General features: G+C 43.9%; 1 protein-coding gene across 4 annotated transcripts in view; it reads right to left on the bottom strand.

Annotated features, from left to right (window-relative positions):
- Positions 1–7139: 7139 nt before the first annotated feature.
- Positions 7140–22318, bottom strand: part of LOC112232721 (homeobox protein Meis2) — a 121967-nt gene continuing 106788 nt past the window's right edge. For 3 of the 4 annotated variants that reach the window (XM_042325345.1, XM_042325343.1, XM_042325344.1), the window contains exons 10-13: positions 15996–16054; positions 13921–14031; positions 13291–13389; positions 7140–8929 (exon numbers count right to left, since the gene is read on the bottom strand). In XM_042325345.1, coding sequence (XP_042181279.1) covers positions 13331–13389; positions 13921–14031; positions 15996–16054 — 229 coding nt within the window. In that variant the 3' untranslated portion in view covers positions 7140–8929; positions 13291–13330. The remainder of the gene's footprint in view (positions 8930–13290; positions 13390–13920; positions 14032–15995; positions 16055–22318) is intronic. The other variant, XM_042325346.1, reaches the window with a different exon arrangement.

The raw sequence follows: 22318 nt of genomic DNA, 5'->3' as shown, positions 1-22318 counted from the left end.
GCATTTTCGATTATTTGACGTTTAGAGGCGACTTGTCAGACACCCACAAACGTGGATTTCCCAAATTAGCGACCAGTTCACTCAAGTTACATGACAGCGTCGACATTTTGATTTAGGGTGGGAAATGTCTAAATAAATTGATTGACATAGCCTTTATATTACTGAAATTATACAAATATTAAATACACTGCATTATGAGTTCTAAGGCGTTGATTTTAAGAAATAGTGTTTTACAGTGTGTAATATGCAGCTATTTTTATGTTATCTTAATTTCTTTCGAATTTTGGAATCAGACTCATCTTATTAAATGTTAAATTCATGAGGCCTATCTTACATTTTATGCTCAGTATTTTCTAAATATGCATTCCAATTTTCGGGACATTTGATTATTAAGCATTATCTTCTTAACTCTCTTCCGGGGTTGTGTGGGGTCGTTAACGAAGTGGCTATTCCTATTTTGACCATGTTTGTCTCGAAAGTGTGGGCTAAATCTCGTTATCGAGTTCTCTAAACTGCTGAGTTAACATTTTCTGTCTCTTTAACCATTTTTTTCGTCAGAGTGAGCAGCAAGAAACCTTGGGCATCAAATAATACCCAAACTAACCTTGTGTAATCTGCGTTTACACTGTTTATAGTGTGAATTATTGTGCTAATTAGGATAAACTAAGATTTTCCTGTGATGTATTATCAAACTAAATGTCTTGCCCATTAATTAAATTCCTGCAGTAGCATAGTGCACAATATCTTAATTCATTCAACGCTACGCTAAAGCTTTGCAATATATGTTTTTATTAAAATAACGAAAAAATAAAATAGCTAATAATAGCCATAATAATAATGGTTTATTGTTTTCATTTTAATGTTGTGTATTTTACAAAGTACTGAAATCAATACATTCCCTCTCCTTTAACGTTTCCCTCTTCAATATGTTCCTCAAGGGGAGAGGACATGTAAACTATAAATCAGATTGGGCATATCCACCTGAAAGTGACACCGACTCTCCCTCTTCCTATCTGTTTTTTCTTTCCCTCTCCTTCGCCTTGTTCGGATACACCATTACTATGTTTTGAAAAATAAGGCGCAGTTTGTACTGCCATTCGAGAAGATAATGGTTACTGATTCCATTCTTTCAGTCATAATCTTCAAGTGGGATAAAATGAAAAGTCGTCGCGTTAGCTACTCAGAGCAGGGTGCTTCTGGTTCACTGCTCTGTGACTTTAGCCGTGCTGTTTACTCTTAAGCCTGACAGTCCAGAGCAGAGATGGCTACTTGCTTGGCATGGTTGTGGTGTTTGAAACCTCACTAGAATACACAAAGGAACGAGAAGCCTAGCTCTCAACGGGTCCCTAGAGCTCACATATTTACCCTAAAATCCATTTTTATTGATTATACCATCAATGCCCCCCTAATACATGCATAAGGAGGTCTATACCTGTGAATAAATAGATGTTGAGAGTCTTTAGGGGGTCGCCTATATACAGGGTCATCTTGGCTGTGGACGCTGAGACCAGATAAGCCTGTATTGACCATTGTTTTGGACATTTTGGTTATGTAGACCTAATAACTTTGTGAATGTTTCATAATTCGTTTCATAAAACGTATAGCATATTGGTTGAGGACTGTGGAACAAACATAAATCGAAATGCTTTACAAATTAATAATATATCATCAATCACGGGGAGATATATGTGATTTATATGTAGGCTATTTTATTTTCCCGATCCTTGCAAAATATGAAAGCAAGTACCTGAATTTAAAATCCACTAGGCTGTATAGCAAAAAGTATGAACCCTCAAGGGCGGAAATACAAAAACAATTACAAGTGAATACTTTTCAAGGGATTTCCAATATGTTGTAAGCTTTTCGATATACCATCACTAAACGCATCAATATAGTGTAGGCCAATTCAACATTTTAGAATGAATACGTGTCTAGGGAGGAAGGAGAAGGAGAACGCAGCTCAGTGCATTCCAAGTGAACACATTATTTTCTCTTCCAGAAGGGGTCGCCATGATGTTGTAGCACAGTGCCCAAGCTTGTAGCCTACTCGATAAACATGGGGGGAATCTCTCTTGCTGCTTGTCCCTGCTCTCTGCCCTCCATCCTCTTTCCCTCTCTCCTTCTCTCTTCACCCCCTCTCTCTCTCCCCACTGCCCTCTCTCTCCTTTTTCCTGCAGCGCCCTTCCTTTCATTGCCAGAGCCCTTCTGTTATTTACAGTTCTCATGAAATGTCTCACTTTGCTGCCCTAAGCACCCCGCAAGGTATCTACGTTTTTTTGTTCAAATAAGTGTAAGAATTATACATAAAGGCAAGTTAGGGACGAGGAATTATAAACATTTGTGCTCCTGTTAGTTCCGCCGAATGAGGCAAGATTTATTTGCTGAGTTAAATCCTCGAGCTACAAACCGTGATTATTTCAGTGGAAAACTGGTCAAATGTTGACAACCTTTAAGCCCATGTAACGCTCAGCATTGGGGAAGGCAACCTAATGAGGAAATATCAGATCGTCCGGCCCTAGGCTGGCTTAATTAAATGTAAACTTATTCAAATATAAAGGCTTGAGCTGCACCTCGCGGCTTAACTAAACTCCCAGCTTGTGTCCTTTATTGGGCTTTATTTATTCTCCAGTCACACGTGCAAATCCCCTTCTATTTCCACAACGCACCGACTAGAATGACCATTGCACTGCATGACCATTGCACTGCAGTTTTCTATTGCCAATTCTGCCCCCTTTAGCTATGTTATTTAACCAATTAGAAAAATGTAATTCATTAAGTTTTAGAGAGGAGGAGGGGAGAGCTCAATCTGTCACTCAGTTTTAAGAAGACAAGCACCACTGGAGTGTAAAGAAATCGGCTCTGATTCAAAAAAGCGACCAAGCGCAAAAAGTCCTCAACATTAGCCTGCTAGTTATTCATGTGATTTCCCCCTGAAACAGAAACCCCCATCGTTAGTTTTCTCTCCTTTTCCACAACATAATTTTGATGCATGTTTCCACTCACCCATAGATTACGAATGGCCTTTTAGGTATTTACTATTTAGGCTGTGTGTAGTCAGTGGGATGCAGGTTGGGATATTGTGACAGGGGTGAAGAACTGACTGTCTGATGAATCTCACTAGTCAATAGTCATTTAGTTATCTCATTATAATCATTCTTCTGAATTTTATTTGTTCATTGTAGCCTGTAATTGTATGATTTTAGACACATTTCTGAAGAAAAACTATGCCTATTATTTACAAAACTATTATTAGGCATATCATTATCAACGGGTATCATGATATAAATGTTAATGTCATTATTTGAATTATATTAGCAGTATTATTACTGTGTTGCCGACATTGCTGCATTTAAGTATATTATATTTTAGGCTATAGGCCTATTTCTTTGTTACTTAAAAATAAAAATGTCTTTCTGTAAATGTGTGGGGTGTTTTCTTTTTCTTGCTGCGGGCACTGTTAAAATAAAAAGCAACGTTTTTATTCGAATACAGTAGTATTTATCATAAATGATAAATAGGTTGTAGGGAGCTGTCTTCAGCAGATGCGTTCATCAGGCGTAAATGGGAGGTAGCATGGAGAATTAGGAGAAAGAGTCAGCAATATTCCTGCAGGGGATAAGTTGGTGACAATTAAAACACACACACACGGAAAGAGATACACTCACTGTATGCATATTCTGATAAATGACTATGCTGAGTATTTGAACACACCCCTCTCCTCCTTCATATCCAAACACTGTGCTCAATAAGGGTATATTGAAGTCAAAGAAAACATACACTTCACTGTAAAACAGCATTTATGAGAAGACCTCCGAAAGATTGTTTTTCAACCGAATTAAAAGTATTTTATATTCAGTTGGAAACTGTTTAGTAGCCTATTAGAAACGCATTCAAGACCAACGGTAATTGAACGTGTGTATATCTAATTTTTAGACAACATATTGATAAATCAAATATTTTGGCACCCTCATGAACCAACAGGAGATCCGATTAAAATATCTCCACCATGTCTAGTCATGTCACAGCAAAGCAATCAAACAATATCTCCAACGCTCCCTCCGTCAAAGTGAAGTTTGTTTCCAATCCTCCACCAACTCGATATCCGTCCCTATTCCCTATTTAAATGAAATTACGTTGAAACAACGTGGAATAGACGTTGAATTGACGTCCTTTCCCAGTGGGAAGCCTCCCTTGGCCGCCACAATCCTTGTCCGTGTGCTATAATAAACCATTTTCCCCGTCCTTTATTGATCAGCCAGTCCGAGCTAATGTAATTATCCTCATCAATAGGGGACTGCAGGGAGAATCATTATGCGGTTGACAATGATAAATGATCACCGAAATGCGGCCTTTTCCCCAGCGGACCCCTGCCTCTGACCCGCTCACATACACAACGTAGTCATAGAAACACCTTATGGCAAAAAGAGCGAACTGCTGAAATGTTAAAAAAGGAGGTCAGCATTCAAATAAAACAAAAAACACACAGAGAGATAGAAACCCGCCCTAAATAAAAACTGTTCCCAAAGCAAGCCATTTTTGTGAGGCCAGCTGCAAAGCGAAGATGCGTGAAGCCCCACCACTCACGCGCACCCACTTACAACGCAGCGTTTAGAAAGAAGAAAGCTACAAACTTAGAGCAATGGAGGTATAACCTGACACACAACCGCAAATAAAATACAGTTTATTTGCAAAAAAAACATCTTAGTAGCAATGACATTTTGTAGCCTATTTCTTGAGACTCACTCCGAAGAGCCCAAATCCTGACCCAGTGTTGCAGATCGAATAACCTACTTCTTTCTCTAGGTGCTCTATAAGATACGATATTATCAGAAGGTTAGGGCTTTATTAACGTGTTGCCTGTGTACACACAGCCAGCAACGGCGTCGTGTTCTGAAGGGTATTGTGGACATTTAATATCGTTGTCTGAGACTGTAGAGAGGAGAGGAAAACGGTCTGGGGAAGGTGGTTTTGTGTTGTGCAGAGAGAGCAGTGCAGGGGGACTATTCCTTATTTTATTCCTGCACTAGTACCCGAACTAGCTTTGACAGGGAGGAGATGAAGGGGCGGTGTTGTTTAGCTCGGCTGGATCATCCATCATTCCTGTCACACCGAATCGGCAAAGGGAAACAGCAGAGGCAATCTACCTTCTGTCTCCTCGAAAATGGAGAAAGAGGGAAAAAGGAGAAAAAACTATTAATATTACCCCCCACCCCCACCCCCGCCACTACCACCATCCACAATAATCAAGGCGTTTTTTCTTTTAGACCAGATAATCTTCACACAAAACGGAGGGCTTCTTCCTTCCGTTCATCCACATAATAGGATGATAAAAGAAGTGTATAAGCTTTTAAACAATTCAAATTGTGCATCATCAAATGCGTTGTGAACGCGGATGAAAACCTAACAGTTTGTTCAACCTGTCAAAGGCTCAGAAAGGTGTTTTTCTATCTTCATTTGACGCATTTTTTGAACAATTATGTTTGGGTATTTTGCATATTTACTGGATTCTTTTTTCTTTTGTTTTTGTTTCAATATAGGCCTACATATTTTAATTTCTGTAATATCGAAATACTCATGCAACTAGTTGTAGTCTATTACCAACGTAATCTTCCATTTGTAAATTATTTCTTATTTTCACTTTTTCAACTCTGAAAGTCTTGGAGGCTGCACGCTTGAGGGAATAAAATAAATATACCAAACAATTTGATAACAAGAACCTAATAATATACTTTATCAACATAATTTCATAGGAATAATGAATTATTAGAAATGAGATAAATCAGGCGAAGATTATTCAGCAATTGGAAAACGGATAAAAAAAATCTCTAAAATCACAGGGCAATTTTGTTTTGCGTCAGGATCAGGACTGTAAGGCATTTTGAAAGTAGTAAGTTGCAATAAAGTCAACATAATATTTCCCCCCTTTCCACCAGCCCTATGCTTGTTCTGGCTCAACAACCCAATGCCCTCCCTAGACGTCACTCACCTACAGGCTACAGACAGGGCTGAGCGCTGGAGTTAAAACGGGAAAGCCCTATAGCTCTAACAGTTCTCTACAGTAGACCATTTGAAGAACAAAACAAGTGTTTTGTGTAGTGACCTTCCTAATACAGAATTCCCTATAGCCTAATAAAAAAACGATGTATTAATACTATTATTATTATTATCAACTGCTTTCAATGTGTGGAAGAAAAATGTAACACAATCCACTACGTTTTACAATAGCATTATGGACAGGAGTGTAAAAATAAACCCAGCCATTACAGCATTGTTGGAGTTAAATCCCTTATCTGAAAGGCAGAAAGATTTCATCCTGCAAGACAGAGAGATAGTCATTTCTGGTTTAAGGCTATGACTTCTATGGCCGCGAGCAAACACTGGCAAAGAGATATCAAAAGATTATCAGTGAACCCGTGAGCGATTCAGATGACGCCGTCAGGGGTCGCTGTAAAGCGGCGGAAATATTCACTTGCAGCACTTACTTGTATGTTGTCAGTTGGAAACGGTTGCAGCAAAAGGGAAGGGACAAATGCATATTCTATTGTTTGAAGCCAATGGTAAAACTGAGGTTATTGTAAATATGTTGAACTGTATGCTATCGAAATCGATTATCTGTTTAAAACTCAACTCAAATGGGAAGGCATGCAAATCCAAGGTTTTGTATCACCATTTCCACTGACATTATAATGAAAAATAAAAAATCATGCCATATTTGTGTTTCTGACAAAGCAAACCATTGCAAATATAATTAAAACACAGATTTAAAATACATTATAAATGATTAATTTCTTTTGTTGCAACAGGTCGCCAGATTGCTTTTCTTTCTTAGTTCCACTAAAGTGGCACCACTCCCTTGGGGATTTTGCAACTATAAACTTTACCGGGTAAGGTAACCTAAGTGTGTAGAAATGCACTGTCTTTGAATGAACAATCATGCTTTTTATAGCATTACCCTAATATTGATATAGCTATTTAGCCAAACTTTGTTAACCATTTTCTGTCAGAACTATCACCATGATAACTTTGCAATAATAATAATAATAATATACGACCTATAATAAATATAAACCCATTACTATGTAGGCTTAATTACTGTTAGTTGTGTTCGTAACACACAGCACACACAAATCTAACAAAAATCAAAAATGAAATATTTATTACAGCATTTGTGACTGAACACCTTTTAAACATTACGTCACAGTCCTCATACAAGTATTTAATAATGTATTTTTGACAAAGCTTAAGGGAGATGGCATTGTATCATCTAGTGAGGAACACGTGCTGAAAAAGGAAGGAATTCATAGACATACAATATCAATGCCACAGCAGATCTGAAACTAGCAAAAACATTCTTTTTCAATTGAGGTAAACACATAGAATATCTAACATGAAACAATTAATAGACTGAACTCTGTACGAAGTTTGTTGCAATATTCTCTCAGCTTTTTCCCAAAGCTTTGAGTTCATAATTTAAGATATTTTTTTGTCTTTTTGTCTTTTTTATGTTTTTTGGTGCATCAACCATCAATTGTTTCTCCCAGTGCCAAAGAATCCACCATTGTGTCAGTATTGTCCTTATGGCAAGTATGTTTATCCAGAGGCAAAGAAGCAAAGTAGGATGCTGCTTTTCCACTAGCGTCCTTCAATAGGCTCTGTCAATGAGAGTCCAGGATACAAAAAAATAAAATAAAATAAAAATGTATAAAACCAACACAATCCAGTGCTTGGGCAATTCAAACTAATAACTTTTGTTTATATACCTACAGGGCAACATTCATTCATGAACCAAAAAAACTAGGGGCATGAAACATTTTTAAACTGAATCTTCTGGAGAGATCAGGTGTCATTTAGCAGCCTTTTCCCATCATGCCCTGTTCTCTATGGGGGACAGCGCCTGTTCTGCCTGTTGCTCTGGTTGGGAGCGAATGGGAGTCCGTTGTTGAGATGTTCCATCTTTTGTGTTTTCTAGTGCTGCTGCACCACCGAGACAGTTTCTCCTCCAGGAAGGAGCACACACAGTGTGAGAGAAAGGCTTAACCTTTAATTCTATAACTAGCTCAGGAAACATAAATTGAGTGATCAACGAAAAATGCACACGTTTTAACTTCGTTTCTATAATTTTTATACTACAGTAGTTATAACTCTTGGGAATCTTTTCTTCTCTTTTTTTCTCTCAATTTTCGAGAGTGATTTCATTTGAAAATTAGTTGAACGTGTCACTGGAGAGAGTGGGTACTGTGTTTGTATGTGTGTGTCTTGAGTTGTGTGCGTGTCCGTGTTTGCACGTGTCTGTTGTCAGAACATCTTCTGTTGATCTTTAACAAAAGCCCAAGACAAAGTGTTCATGTCAGCTTGGTCCTCCATTTGGATGAAAGTAACAAAATTGACAAGTAAAAAAAAAAGAAAAAAGGAAAAAATCATCACAGCTCATCTGGAATTCTGTTTTTAATGTCTAATTCCGGTCAAAGGGCTTTGCGCTTTTATTCTGAAATGTTTTCTGAAAATAGCTTTGTTGTAGGGTTGTTGTTGTTGATGTTTTTTTCTCTTAGTAGCTGCTGCTGTTGTTGTTGATGATGTTGACGTCATTGTGGTAGTAAAGTTCCCTTATACAATTGGGCGTGGATGTCCAGGCCTTGTCCTCCAGCGCTGGGGTCAATGGGGCTCAGCGGGGGGTGGCGGGGGCTATGTGCAGACATGGTGATTCCTGGGTGAGAGGGGGGTCCTCCGTGCATCAGCATGGCTGAGTGATGGGGATGGTGGGTGTGATGAAGGTGATGGGGGCCGGGCAGTTAGGGGTGGAGGGAGGGTCCGTGTCGAAGCTGGGTGGGGTGAGGGGTCATCTGATGAGGAGGGGTGTAACTTTGCGGGGCCATGCTCATGCCCATAGGACCACTCTGAGGTACGTACTCCCCTGGCATGCCTTGAAGCCCTGAGATCAGAGAGAGAGAGAGAGGGAGGGTTAAAAACAAACACTCACTTGAATGGAAAAGTATTACAAAAATGTACTACTGAATTCCAAATTTCGTGACTCTGACATAAAATAAAACATTCATTTTTACCTTGTGTAAAGTGAGCTCATTTTGTGGTGTAAAAATTAAGTCAAATAACATACTAACTACATTTAGGATTACACATGTCCCAAAAGTCCAAAGCTACTTCCGAAATGTTGTTTTAGGAGCTAAAAAAGCTATTTTATCACTATATTTTAGGTGATTGAGAGTCTGTTACAATGTCAATAGAATCATGGTCAGTTCTCAGGTTGGAAAGTGATTTCCAACCATCCAGACACAATCGTCCTGGAGGATGTGAAGCTAGCTGCCATACTGATGTTAGCAACACTAATATCTTTACAGGCAGAAGAGTCAATTCCCCCACTGAATGTAGTGACAACCCGAATAGAGGCGTTTTCTCAGGGGGACGCACTACTGTGAACATGTTTGATTTAAAACCCATTAAAGAAGTTATTAAATCATTTAGAGCCATTTAACTATAACAACACGGCAGTCTAAGAATAGCATTCAAGGCTTTGCGTTTTCCCCTCCTTTCCCCTCCACTTTTAACCAAAACAAAGTGCTGCTCTTGGAAAAGTATAATGACAACAACAGCTAAAGCACAGAGACAGCAAGAAACAGAGCCAACAGAGAGATAAAATGAGGGAGAGAGAATGTAGAGTGGAAGAGAGGGAGGGAGAAAAAGGAGGTAGGGAGGAGAGGGAGGAATATGCTGAAGTGATACCCCTTGGTACGGAGAGTAGGACCCTGTGCTGATGTGATACCCCTTGGTACGGAGAGTAGGACCCTGTGCTGATGTGATACCCCTTGGTACGGAGAGTAGGACCCTGTGCTGATGTGATACCCCTTGGTACGGAGAGTAGGACCCTGTGCTGATGTGATACCCCTGGTACGGAGAGTAGGACCCTGTGCTGATGTGATACCCTTGGTACGGAGAGTAGGACCTGTGCTGATGTGATACCCCTTGGTACGGAGAGTAGGACCCTGTGCTGATGTGATACCCTTGGTACGGGAGTAGGACCCTGTGCTGATGTGATACCCCTTGGTACGGAGAGTAGGACCCTGTGCTGATGTGATACCCCTTGGTACGGAGAGTAGGACCCTGTGCTGATGTGATACCCCTTGGTACGGAGAGTAGGACCCTGTGCTGATGTGATACCCTTGGTACGGAGAGTAGGACCCTGTGCTGATGTGATACCCCTTGGTACGGAGAGTAGGGACCTGTGCTGATGTGATACCCCTTGGTACGGGGAGTAGGGCCCTGTGCTGATGTGATACCCCTTGGTACGGAGAGTAGGACCCTGTGCTGATGTGATACCCCTTGGTACGGGGAGTAGGGCCCTGTGCTGATGTGATACCCTTGGTACGGAGAGTAGGGACCTGTGCTGATGTGATACCCCTTGGTACGGAGAGTAGGACCCTGTGCTGATGTGATACCCCTTGGTACGGAGAGTAGGGACCTGTGCTGATGTGATACCCCTTGGTACGGGGAGTAGGGCCCTGTGTTGATGTGATACCCCTTGGTACGGAGAGTAGGACCCTGTGCTGATGTGATACCCCTTGGTACGGAGAGTAGGGCCCTGTGCTGATGTGATACCCCTTGGTATGGAGAGTAGGGCCCTGTGTTGATGTGATACCCCTTGGTACGGAGAGTAGGGCCCTGTGTTGATGTGTGTGGAGACCCCAGCATGTTGGCATCCCCTCACTCTGTGCCTGGTTGGTGGAAACAGAAGCCTGCTCAGTGGTGCTTCTGTTTGGTTATTCAGGGGTGTGTTTGTTGTCTGCAGACCAGGGAGAAGGTAGTGGTGGTGGGGGGCCCTGTGGCCTGGGACTAGAGTATGGGAACAGGCCTGGCCCAAAGTCCTGGACCCTGGAGAGAAGCAGGGGAGAGCAGGTGTGGGTCTGGGGTGGGATACTTCTGGTGCTGGAGCCAGTGGGGCCTGGATAGGCCTGCTTTGTAATGTGAACCCTTGGGGGATTAACGCTGCTTGGGAGGGAGGGGTGAAGGAGAGTGGTCGCCGCAAGGTCACCAGGCATGCTCACTCTCCACATTCCTCCACCTTAGTACACCGCAATTAAGAAATGACAGAGCAGAGCCCAGCAAGTTGAGGAGGTAGCGAGGGAGAAAACAGGACAGCAGAGGCCAAAATTAATGACCAATCTCATTGGCTGAAAGCAAGGTGCCATTTTCTAATACTCACTACCCTCCTACTATCCACGTCTAGTTAATTGGAAATTCACAAGTTTGTCGCAGTGTTCTCTTAAAACCTCACTACGGGGTCATAAAATAAGTAATTCAATCTGGACATGCTGGGTTGGGCTGGGCAGGGCTGAGGTGTGAGGCAAGGGGTACGTGAGGGGTATGCGAGGGGTGCCCTCACCTCCATATAACCTGGAGCGGCTCCTGTTAAAAGGCCCAACAGATGTTTTTGACACTGTAAGCTGGTAATCTCCAGTCTTGTAAAGCTGCAGTCATTCTGTTAAGTAGATCTGCGGGCCCCCTTTATTAACAGGAGTGGTCAAATCATCTGAAGACAATAATGGTGAGACTGGTCTCTCTCTCTCTCTCTCTCTCTCTCTCTCTCTCTCTCTCTTTCTATCCCTTCCTCTCTCTCTCTATCCCTCTCTCCTCTCTCTCTCCTCTCCTCTCCTCTCCCCCACTCTCTCTCTCCTCTCCTCTCTTCTCCCCACACTCTCTCTCTCCTCTCTCCCTATCCCTCTCTCTCTCCTCTCCTCTCCCCCACTCTCTCTCTCTCCTCTCCTCTCTTCTCCCCACACTCTCTCCTCTCTCCTTATCCCTCTCTCTTTATCTTTCTTCCCATTCTGTTCAGTTCTGTCCTGTTCTGGTAGAGCAGGCCTGCTCAATGGCTGGAGATAATTAAGTACCAAATATACCATATTGTTTGGCAGCGTAATCAAATCAGAAGATGATAATATTCCTCTGTATTAAGCTATTAATGTAATTGGTCATGAAGCATAAAATATGTTATATAATTGAATAGTCTCAAAATTATATAGCCTATATTAAGAATTAGCCAAGCTGAGCAAATGTTGTCTCTGTGTCTGTTTTAGGGAACATTGCTTCTCAAAGTTTTTTTTAAATCCCTGACGCCATTAGCAAAGACAGGAGGGGATGAGATGAGAGAGGGAGGGAGAAAAAAGAGGAGAGAAATGGGCTTTGCCAATAGAATGGCTTTGGTGACTCTTCAGAAATTCCAGGCTCCATTTACATATAAAGGGTTCTTTTAATCAAGGTAAGTGTCATTATATTGTGCCTCACTGGGCAAAGGAGTTTGGGTGTTAAATAAAATCTCTTCTGCCCCGCCGCCATTGGGATGTGATACATCTTGATTTTTCAAATGTCAGCGCTCTGGCACTAGTGGGAGGTGGAATGGCCAGGATTAATCAGACAGTGTGTGTGTGTGTGTCTGTGTGTGACTCGGGTCCTTTAAATGTATCTCTGTGTCTCTCTTTGCTCTGTCTCTGTGTGTCTCATGACGGGGCTAGTCAATGCCCCCTCCAGTAAAAAATAATCAAAACACACAGGTCCCCTCCCCTCACTCCCCTCGCTCCCCTACTTGCCAACCCCACCCCCCAGTGAAGGATCGGCCATGTCACCCACGGCTCGTATATCTCGCCCGAGGACCGTAATGTACTGCGGCGCTCCCGTCTTTGCATATAAGATAATTTGGGCATCAATCGTTCCCAAGACAGATTTATGTCACTCAGAGGACAGTTTCACTTCTCCTTCTTTATCGCTTCACTGGAGCCTGTTTAATTTCTCCCCGTCAGACCCTGCCTCTGGAGATGTTATTTTTCCCTAAATGTCCAACATTTGCATTGGCTGTCAGAGATGGGGAGAGAGATGGCCCTGTTGGGATAAATGAATGTGTGGTGTCGGTACATGCCATGCTATCAAGACCTTGGTTGTTGGTTGTGCTGGTTGTTCTTCTGTTGTCTGGGCTGGCGCCACAAGTCCCCCCTCTCTCTCCCAGGGACCAACAGGAGAAAGCTTCACGGCATGGCGGCAACTCCCACTATTCCCAGTCCTTCTATTCATCTTTCAGTAGCTAGCTAACCCCCCTTCCTTACCCCCCTTCCGCCCCTTAAAGCACCATGCTACACCAACCACACTCACTGGTTGTCAAGGGGGTTGCTGTGGGGGAGGTTGTTGTAAAATTAGGGTGGGGATGGGAGGGGGATTGTGGTGAAGTAAGGGGGTTTGTGGGTTAAAACCACAAGCCCAGAGGTTTGAGAAATAAAGCCCAGTTGTACTTACTTCCCCCTTTTTCTTTGCGTTTTGCTTTACAAGATGGAGGTTACATGTAGTGCCATTGCCCATCCATGCCCATATTCATCCCCATTCCACTCATAGGCCCTAGAAGAGGAAAAACACAGTCAGCAGAAGGTCAAAGGTGGAATGGCAGACAGGTCAGAGCAGATAGACACCCTGGTAGGTAGAAGGATGGATTGGTTACAGAGAGGAAGAGGAAGAGAAGGTGCAGTAGTAAAGTGTCTAAAAATGTTAGTCTCCACAAATCTCCCCGTTCGTTACAAAGATTTGTGTCATTTTCTAGAGATTGGTGAAAAGAGAGACAAGCGAATAGAGGTAAATAGTGATACCTAAGGGAGGTGAGAGAGGAGGGTGGAGTTGACTGAGTAAGTTAACTTTATTATGATGCAGTGATATCATCAGTAGTTTTATAACATTGGTTAGTATTGGGTTGATGATGCTACCATGTACAGCACAGTAGTCAGTGCTGGTGTGACATTTCCAGGGCTAGAGGGGTTGGAGTGTGTTGCTGTCAGTAGTCATACAGTCACAGGGGGTGCATTGGTGACTGTAAACATACACAGCACAGTGACTAGTATACAGGACAGGAGGAGGAGGAGGAGGAGGAGGCCTTACCAGCTGGTCGGATCCCCATGTGCTGCTGGCCGTCCAGTACGAAGCTGCCCATGGGCTGGCCCTCCGGACTGTACGCTGCTCCTTGACTCACTGAAGGATCAAGAAGAAAACCTGATTGTAGTCAAAACATGGACACGAAGGGGGGGGGGAGAGAAGACAAACCACACAATCAGCTTACTGTCCCAGCTCCGGCCCAAACATACTGCAACACATTATGTCCACCATGACTGATGCATGGCATGCAAACACATACAGTATGAGTACACACACACACACACACACACACACACACACACACACACACACACACACACACACACACACACACACACACACACACACACACACACACACACACACACACACTTTAACATTAGACAAAAGAAGGGGTAATGCATTGCTCTCTAACTGAGAAAAGGAAGCAAGCAGTTTGACGAGATCAGGATTTTCTGTCAAGACCATTACCAGCCTTTCCCAAAGCAACAGGGATGTTATTTCATGGTCAGAGACACGTTATGGGACATCATTGGCAAAAACATCACTATTTACCCCCCTGCAATTGTCATTATCTACCCCTGCAAATTCAAATGAGTTCAAATCTCCTGAGTACAGCGAAGCTGAAAACACTGATCATGATCATTATTTACAAATAAGATTCATATAAAAATATTATTCAAGCATCATAATACTGTCCACAGTAGTAATCAAATTAGGTCATAGTGCCATATCATTAGCCCTATTCAGTAAGAGTATTGTGGAGTCTGTAGCAAACAGCATATTCCTGGACTAAACAGCCTAATCTGGAGTAATCTGTCAAATTGAAGATTAGGGGAAGCTTTTAGTCATGCTGTCTTCAGAGAGATTACTGATTGCCACACTCTAAACACACGCTCTCTGTCTCTCTCTTCTCTCCTCTCTCTCAAATATTCCCAACAAACCACAATAATTGTACTGAGATTCGGAAAGGCGCATCTCATTTCAATAATTGGTTAACTTAATTTGCACAATCTCCTCCCCAATTTGTGGGGCTCTCTCTAGATTTGGAGCGAGCTAATCAACAAAAAGCTTTTCTCCCTCAAAGACAAATTATGTGGCGTTTTTCCTTAGTAATGTTACAGTCGATACGGCCTAGGGTGGCTACATAAATTCCTGTCCGGATTCTTTGCTCGATTCTAGAGTGGCATGTTTATGACTTAATCTTTCAGTGCTTTTTGTCGTCTGACCATTGTAGATATGGAAAATCAATGCCTGATCAATTTGCAATATGAACCCTTCCTTAATCCTTTTCAAAGGAATGGAAATTGATTTTGCGTTGTAGATATGTGGTGGTGGAGTATGGGCCTGAGGGCACACACTTAGTGTGTTGTGAAACTGTAATGCACGCATTGTAATGTTTTTAAAATTGAATTAAAATTGCCTTAATTTTACCAGACCCCAGGAAGAGCAGCTGCGCCTTGGCAGCAGCTAATGGGGATCCATAATAAATACAAATTCTCTCCCTACGTAGGGCATCCAGACAGAAATCAGAGATCAATGGATCATATTAAACTCATTTTCATCTGTTAGGTAGTTTTTCATGACCAGAATGAATTAATTGCCCACAATTACTAAATTGAAATGATGATGTTCAATACAATCACATATAGGACCCTTGATATTTCAAATCTGGGCTAAGTGAATACCGAGCAGCAACAGCCAGAGGACTGACACTTGGGAATTGAGTGAGTTAAAAAACACAAAGTAGATACCAAAATGCTCCAAGCATTCCTGGAGCTTCTCTTGTGCCCAATTAGCAATTCACAGAGAGAGAACATGTTGCTAAAGCACCTCTCAGTGTTAGATTAGGATATCGGCTATTACAGACAGTCAACTAACAGATAGCGTCACCACCACATACTTCCCATTGAGAAAATAAGAAGATAGTGTGTGTGTGTGTGTTTGGTGGTAGTAGAGGGGCTGGGGATTCTCCCTTACAAATCCAGGCTAGGAGGCATGATGTGTATGCCAGTACATTAACTGGAAGAGCTGGTGTCTCTGGAAAAAGTGGAAAAGATGTGTAGAGTAGACTTTCTTACCTGCTCGATTTGACTGGTCAATCATGGGCTGTACTATTCTTCTCCTGGCATTAATGAACCTGGGAGAGAAGAGAGAAGAAAAGAGAAAAACACTTTCAATCACACAGCATTCACCAACAGGAGAGTTCATCGGAAACCGCAGCACAACAACACAGTTTTGCATGACTTAGTAACAACATTAGCCACTGGCTCTTGGAGAGCCAATCAAAACAGATACAGCAACAACAAAAGGGTGATTGTGAGCAGACTTGGAAACCCAACAAGGTTTTCTTTTAATGCCCCTTATGATCTATTTCCCTTGTTTAATAAAGCTTTTGATTACATTTGGTTGCTCTGGAGACCGGGAAAGCATTCCACAGGCATTAAGTGTGTGCTATGGTGAAGCAGCCATGCCACTGAGAAACTAGACCACGCAGTAGGCTATGTCACAACTCTCTCTCACACACATGCTCTCACGCACACACATTAACACACACGCACACCCTATAAACATGTTATTCCTCGCGTGTTATCACTCATTAGAAATTCAAAATAATATACGTTCGCAAGGGGCAACATACAAATGGTTCCTTTCATTTGCCCCCCCCCCAACTCTCTCTCTCGCTCTCTCTCTCTTTTCATTGCGGGGGGTTGTGCTCCCCGTCCAGCTGTCTATAAATGAGGACCAGACATGGCCACTCGGCTCTTTCACAAGGTATTGTTATGTCAGCAAGCCCATCAATTATGCTGCGTGAAGTTTTATCACCGCCACAGCGGTGAATAAGTGCAGTTCCACAAAGCCTTCCCTGTGCAGTCCTCCCCGACTCTCCTCTCTGCTCCCGCCGCTTTCCACTGTAAAGACCAAGGGGTCATCTGAAGGTGACTGCCAGCCAGGGGCAACCTCTTAAAGTCCCAAATGGGACGCAGTGACCCAGGGCTGTGTCAAAGACAGGCTGGCTTCACTACCCCAGACTGGGCCAGCTTTACCTATACTGGTCATCTCCATCTATGCTGTATCACAACCGGCCGTGATTGGGAGTTCCATAGGGCGGCGCACAGTTGGCCCAGTGTCATCCAGATTCGGCAGGTGTAGGCCGTTATTGTAAATAAGAATTTGTTCTTAAATGATTTGCCTAGTTAAATAAAGGTTAAATAAAAAATTAAAAAATAGTGAACTCTAGTACCTCCTTATCTCTCTCTCTCTCTTTCTCATACTAAGAAGTCAGAGAGGAGTGAGCTCGGTAGTGCTAAAGGTACCCACATGTGGTTGATATTAGAGGAAGGTTTCAAATCATCATGGGGTGATTCCAGCATGGAGCCCCTTTTCAAAGAATAAAAAAGAGAGAAAGGTAACTTTTTTGGAACATGGAGAGGGAAATGGAGATGGAAAAAAGGGAAGGTTCTGGAACCAATTTGAGTTCCTAATCCCCCATGAACCCCTGATACCTGCCTTTACCTTCACCTATTAACGTAAACGGCCGTAATCTGCCCGCTCAAAGTGACATTGGTAAATGGACAAAATGCACGGTTGGGAAAAGAGATGGAGGCAAGCTTATTTGCGAGGGTGCACCCAGAGGGCAGATAGGCTGTACTGCTGGCCCCAGACAGAGGAATGACAGACTAACGCCTACATGGGAAAAGAGCGAGGAAAAGTTAGGCAGATCATATCAATGTTGATTTGGGACTGTGATGTGTGATCTAGTGAAGAGAGGATTTGTTTTTGGACCTATCGTAAATACCAGTTTAAACTGTCTGTGGCTCACACACAACACTCCTTCCGTGGCCTCCAACTGCTCTTAAACGCTAGTAAAACCAAATGCATGCTTTTCAACCGTTCGCTGCCTGTACCCGCCCGCCCGACTAGCATCACCACCCTGGATGGTTCCAACCTAGAATATGTGGACATCTATAAGTACCTAGGTGTCTGGCTAGACTGTAAACTCTCCTTCCAGACTCATATCAAACATCTCCAATCCAAAATCAAATCTAGAATCGTCTTTCTATTTTGCAACAAAGCCTCCTTCACTCACGCCGCCAAACTTACCCTAGTAAAATTGACTATCCTACCGATCCTCGACTTCGGCGATGTCATCTACAAAATGGCTTCCAATACTCTACTCAGCAAACTGGATGCAGTTTATCACAGTGCCATCCGCTTTGTTACTAAAGCACCTTATACCACCCACCACTGCGACCTGTATGCTCTAGTCGGCTGGCCCTCGCTACATATTCATCGCCAGACCCACTGGCTCCAGGTCATCTACAAGTCCATGCTAGGTAAAACTCCGCCTTATCTCAGTTCACTGGTCACGATGGCAACACCCACCCGTAGCACGTGCTCCAGCAGGTTTATCTCACTGATCATCCCTAAAGCCAACACCTCATTTGGCCGCCTTTCCTTCCAGTTCTCTGCTGCCTGTGACTGGAACGAATTGCAAAAATCGCTGAAGTTGGAGACTTTTATCTCCCTCACCAACTTTAAACATCTGCTATCTGAGCAGCTAACCGATCGCTGCAGCTGTACATAGTCCATCTGTAAATAGCCCACCCAATTTACCTACCTCATCCCCATACTGTTTTTATTTATTTACTTTTCTGCTCTTTTGCACACCAGTATCTCTACCTGCACATCATTTATCACTCCAGTGTTAATCTGCTAAATTGTAATTATTCGCCTACCTCCTCATGCCTTTTGCACACAATGTATATAGACTCTTAAAAAAATATAAAAAATAATTCTACTGTGTTATTGACTTGTTTATTGTTTACTCCATGTGTAACTCTGTGTTGCTGTCTGTTCACACTGCTATGCTTTATCTTGGCCAGGTCGCAGTTGTAAATGAGAACTTGTTCTCAACTAGCCTACCTGGTTAAATAAAGGTGAAATAAAAAATTAATTAAAAAAATTAATAAAAATAAAAATAAACACACTATGAGTTAGAGGGATATAAAATTGGCTGTCCATCGTCTACCTTTACTGTCAGAAGCGTCACTACACCTGCAGTACTTTGGAAAGAGTCAGGCTTCCAGCATCTACACCAGGTGAGTAAGTAAACAAAGCAGAAATTCCTGCTATCGCGCTCGCTCTGGGCAGGCTCACAGAGCAAGGCTCACACAGATCAAGGCCCACAGATCAAGGCCCACAGAGCAAGGCCCACAGAGCAAGGCCCACAGAGCAAGGCCCAGAGAGCAAGGCCCAGAGAGCAAGGCACACAGCAAGGCCCACAGAGCAAGGCTCACAGAGCAAGGCTCACAGAGCAAGGCCCACAGAGCAAGGTTCACACAGAGCAAGGCTCATAGATCAAGGCCCATAGAACAAGGCCCACAGAACAAGGCCTGCCAAAAATATATGTCCTGCTCTCTCTTTTTTTCTTTCTCCCAAGATGGCACACATGGTTTGGAAATTATAACCATGTGGATTCTTACCTATTCTGGGACATAACCATAAGCACTTAATATCAGGAATGTTTCTTGCAGGTGCTAAATATTCCCATCCTGGATCAGTGACAGGAAGACAGCCCCAGGAATAACAAAGTGCACATGGAACAGCGTGTTTGAGTTACTGATCTATTTAGAACACGTTTTGATCTTATCCAACTAAACAGTTGCTCATTTGTACTTCTTATGAAAGGTATTGCATAGCTATACACAAACATATTTTCCTATCTGGTTGCTGTCTACACTCAACTGTTATGCTGCTCCAACATGGTCATTTGAGTAGGGAAAACAGTTCTTCACAGCAGCATACACAAACATACACTCAGTAGCCGGTTTATTAGGTACACCCCCCCCGTTCATGAAAATGGTTCGCTCCTACAGACAGTGAGTCACGTGGCCGTGGCTTGCTATATAGCAGGCAGACAGGCATCGAGGCATTCAGTTACTTCAATTGAACGATAGAACCGGCTAAACGATTGTCGTTTTACCCATTCCCGTCGGTGCCTGGCGCACCGGTTCCAGTACCTCAGAAACGGTGTCTAGTGTTTGCCGAGAACGGTGCAACAATCATAGGTCCCTCGATACCAATTGAGCAACGTTTGAATGTAACAGCGTATCTGAGAATAGAATCCAAGACCCAAAGAATTCAGGCAGGTCTGGAGGCAAAGGCTGGGTCCGACTCGGTACTAGATGGGTGTACCTTAAAACTGGCAACTGAGTGCATATAGATTTTCTATTACTTTCCGTCAGGGCCGCTGCCAAGATTGACCCCCCCCACACACAAACACACACATGGTTCTGTTTTTATTCTCTGAACAAGTGGCCAAAGTAAGGCGGTTGGTAGGGGCAGCGGGGAGGGAGGGGGTTGCTGACCGACCGAAGCCCCACTCTGCCCCCAGAGCACCTTTTATCAGGTTGAGTAAAGCCAATTGAGATTATCAGAGCCAGCCCTGATAACACTGTTTTCTCTCCTCTTATGAGCTGCTAATGGTGTGTGCTTCAAACAACACCAGCAGGAATTCTCCGGAGATGGAGGGAGGAGTGAAGGGATGGATGGCAGGCAGGGAGGGAGGGAGGGAGGAGTGAAGGGATGGATGGTAGGCAGGGAGGGAGGGAGGAGTGAAGGGATGGATGGTAGGCAGGGAGGGAGGGAGGAGTGAAGGGATGGATGGTAGGCAGGGAGGGAGGGAGGAGTGAAGGGATGGATGGCAGGCAGGGAGGGAGGGAGGAGTGAAGGGGTGGATGGTAGGCAGGGAGGGAGGGAAGAGTGAAGGGATGGATGGCAGGCAGGGAGGGATGGAGGAGTGAAGGGATGGATGGCAGGCAGGGAGGGATGGAGGGAGGGAGGGAGGAGGGAAGGGATGGATGGCAGGCAGGGAGGGAGAAGTGAAGGGATGGATGGTAGGCAGGGAGGGAGGGAGGAATGAAGGGATGGCAGGCAGGGAGGGAGGAGTGAAGGGATGGGTGGTAAGCAGGCAGGGATGGAGGGAGGAGTGAAGGGATGGATGGTAGGCAGGGAGGGAGGGAGGAGTGAAGGGATGGATGGCAGGCAGGGAGGGAGGGAGGAGTGAAGGGATGGATGGCAGGCAGGGAGGGAGGGAGGAGTGAAGGGATGGAAGGTAGGCAGGGATGGAGGGAGGAGGGATGGGATGGATGGCAGGCAGGGAGGGAGGGAGAGGGAGGGAAGGGATGGGTGGCAGGCAGGGATGAGGGAGGAGGGACAGGATGGATGGATGGATGGATGGATGGATGGATGGATGGATGGCAGGCAGGCAGGGATGGATGGATGGAGGAATGAAGGGATGGATGGATGGCATTGATGGAGGGAGGAGGGAAGGGATGGATGGCAGGCAGGCAGGGATGAAGGGATGTGTCCATGTGTGGAAGGGGGGCGACTACACTCCCAAACCTTCGAACACACACACACATCCACAGAATAGATACAACCACAGAACAGACACATCCACAGAATAGACACATCCACAGAATAGACTCATCCACAGAATAGATACAATCACAGAATAGACTCATCCACACAATAGACACAACCACAGAATAGACACATCCACAGAATAGACATGACCACAGTCACCACGTCTACATGTCTGAGGGCTAACCAGACCAGAAGAGAGAGAGGGGTAGGCACACTAGGGACAGACAGGCGTTTCTCCAAAACCTCCAACCATGTTTTAGTATTTACATCTGATGGTTTCCCTTATGTCCTTACACTGCACGGCGTTACGATTCACGCACCCACACACACGCACGCACGCAGGCACGCACAACCACCCACCCACACACACACACACACACACACGCACACACAGCGACTCTCAGCATGGGAACTCCATGCTGTTTTCAAACAAATAATTAAAGCAAGGTTACGGGGTCTTGGGGAGGTCATTTCTGTGGATACCGCTAAGAATGTGTACTTTACAGAGAGAGAGAGAGAGAGAGAGAGAGAGAGAGAGGGAAGAGAGAGAGAGAGAGAGAGAGAGGGGAAGAGAGAGAGAGAGAGAGAGAGAGAGAGGGAAGAGAGAGAGAGAGAGAGAGAGAGAGAGAGAGAGAGAGAGAGAGGGGAAGAGAGAGAGAGAGAGAGAGAGAGAGAGAGAGAGAGAGAGAGAGAGAGAGAGGGGAAGAGAGAAGAGAGAGAGAGAGAGAGAGAGAGAGAGAGAGGGGAAGAGAGAGAGAGAGAGAGAGAGAGAGAGAGAGAGAGAGAGAGAGAGAGAGAGAGAGAGAGAGAGAGAGAGAGAGAGAGAGAGAGAGAGGGGAAGAGAGAGAGAGAGAGAGAGAGAGAGAGAGAGAGAAGAGAGAGAGAGAGAGAGAGAGAGAGAGAGAGAGGGGAAGAGAGAGAGAGAGAGAGAGAGAGAGAGAGAGAGAGAGAGGGAAGAGAGAGGGGAAGAGAG

Source organism: Oncorhynchus tshawytscha, linkage group LG08, assembly GCF_018296145.1.
Source record: "Oncorhynchus tshawytscha isolate Ot180627B linkage group LG08, Otsh_v2.0, whole genome shotgun sequence".
NCBI classification, from domain to species: domain Eukaryota; kingdom Metazoa; phylum Chordata; class Actinopteri; order Salmoniformes; family Salmonidae; genus Oncorhynchus; species Oncorhynchus tshawytscha.
Note: the sequence above shows the minus strand (reverse complement) of the source record. Positions and strands in the feature narration are given on the sequence as shown.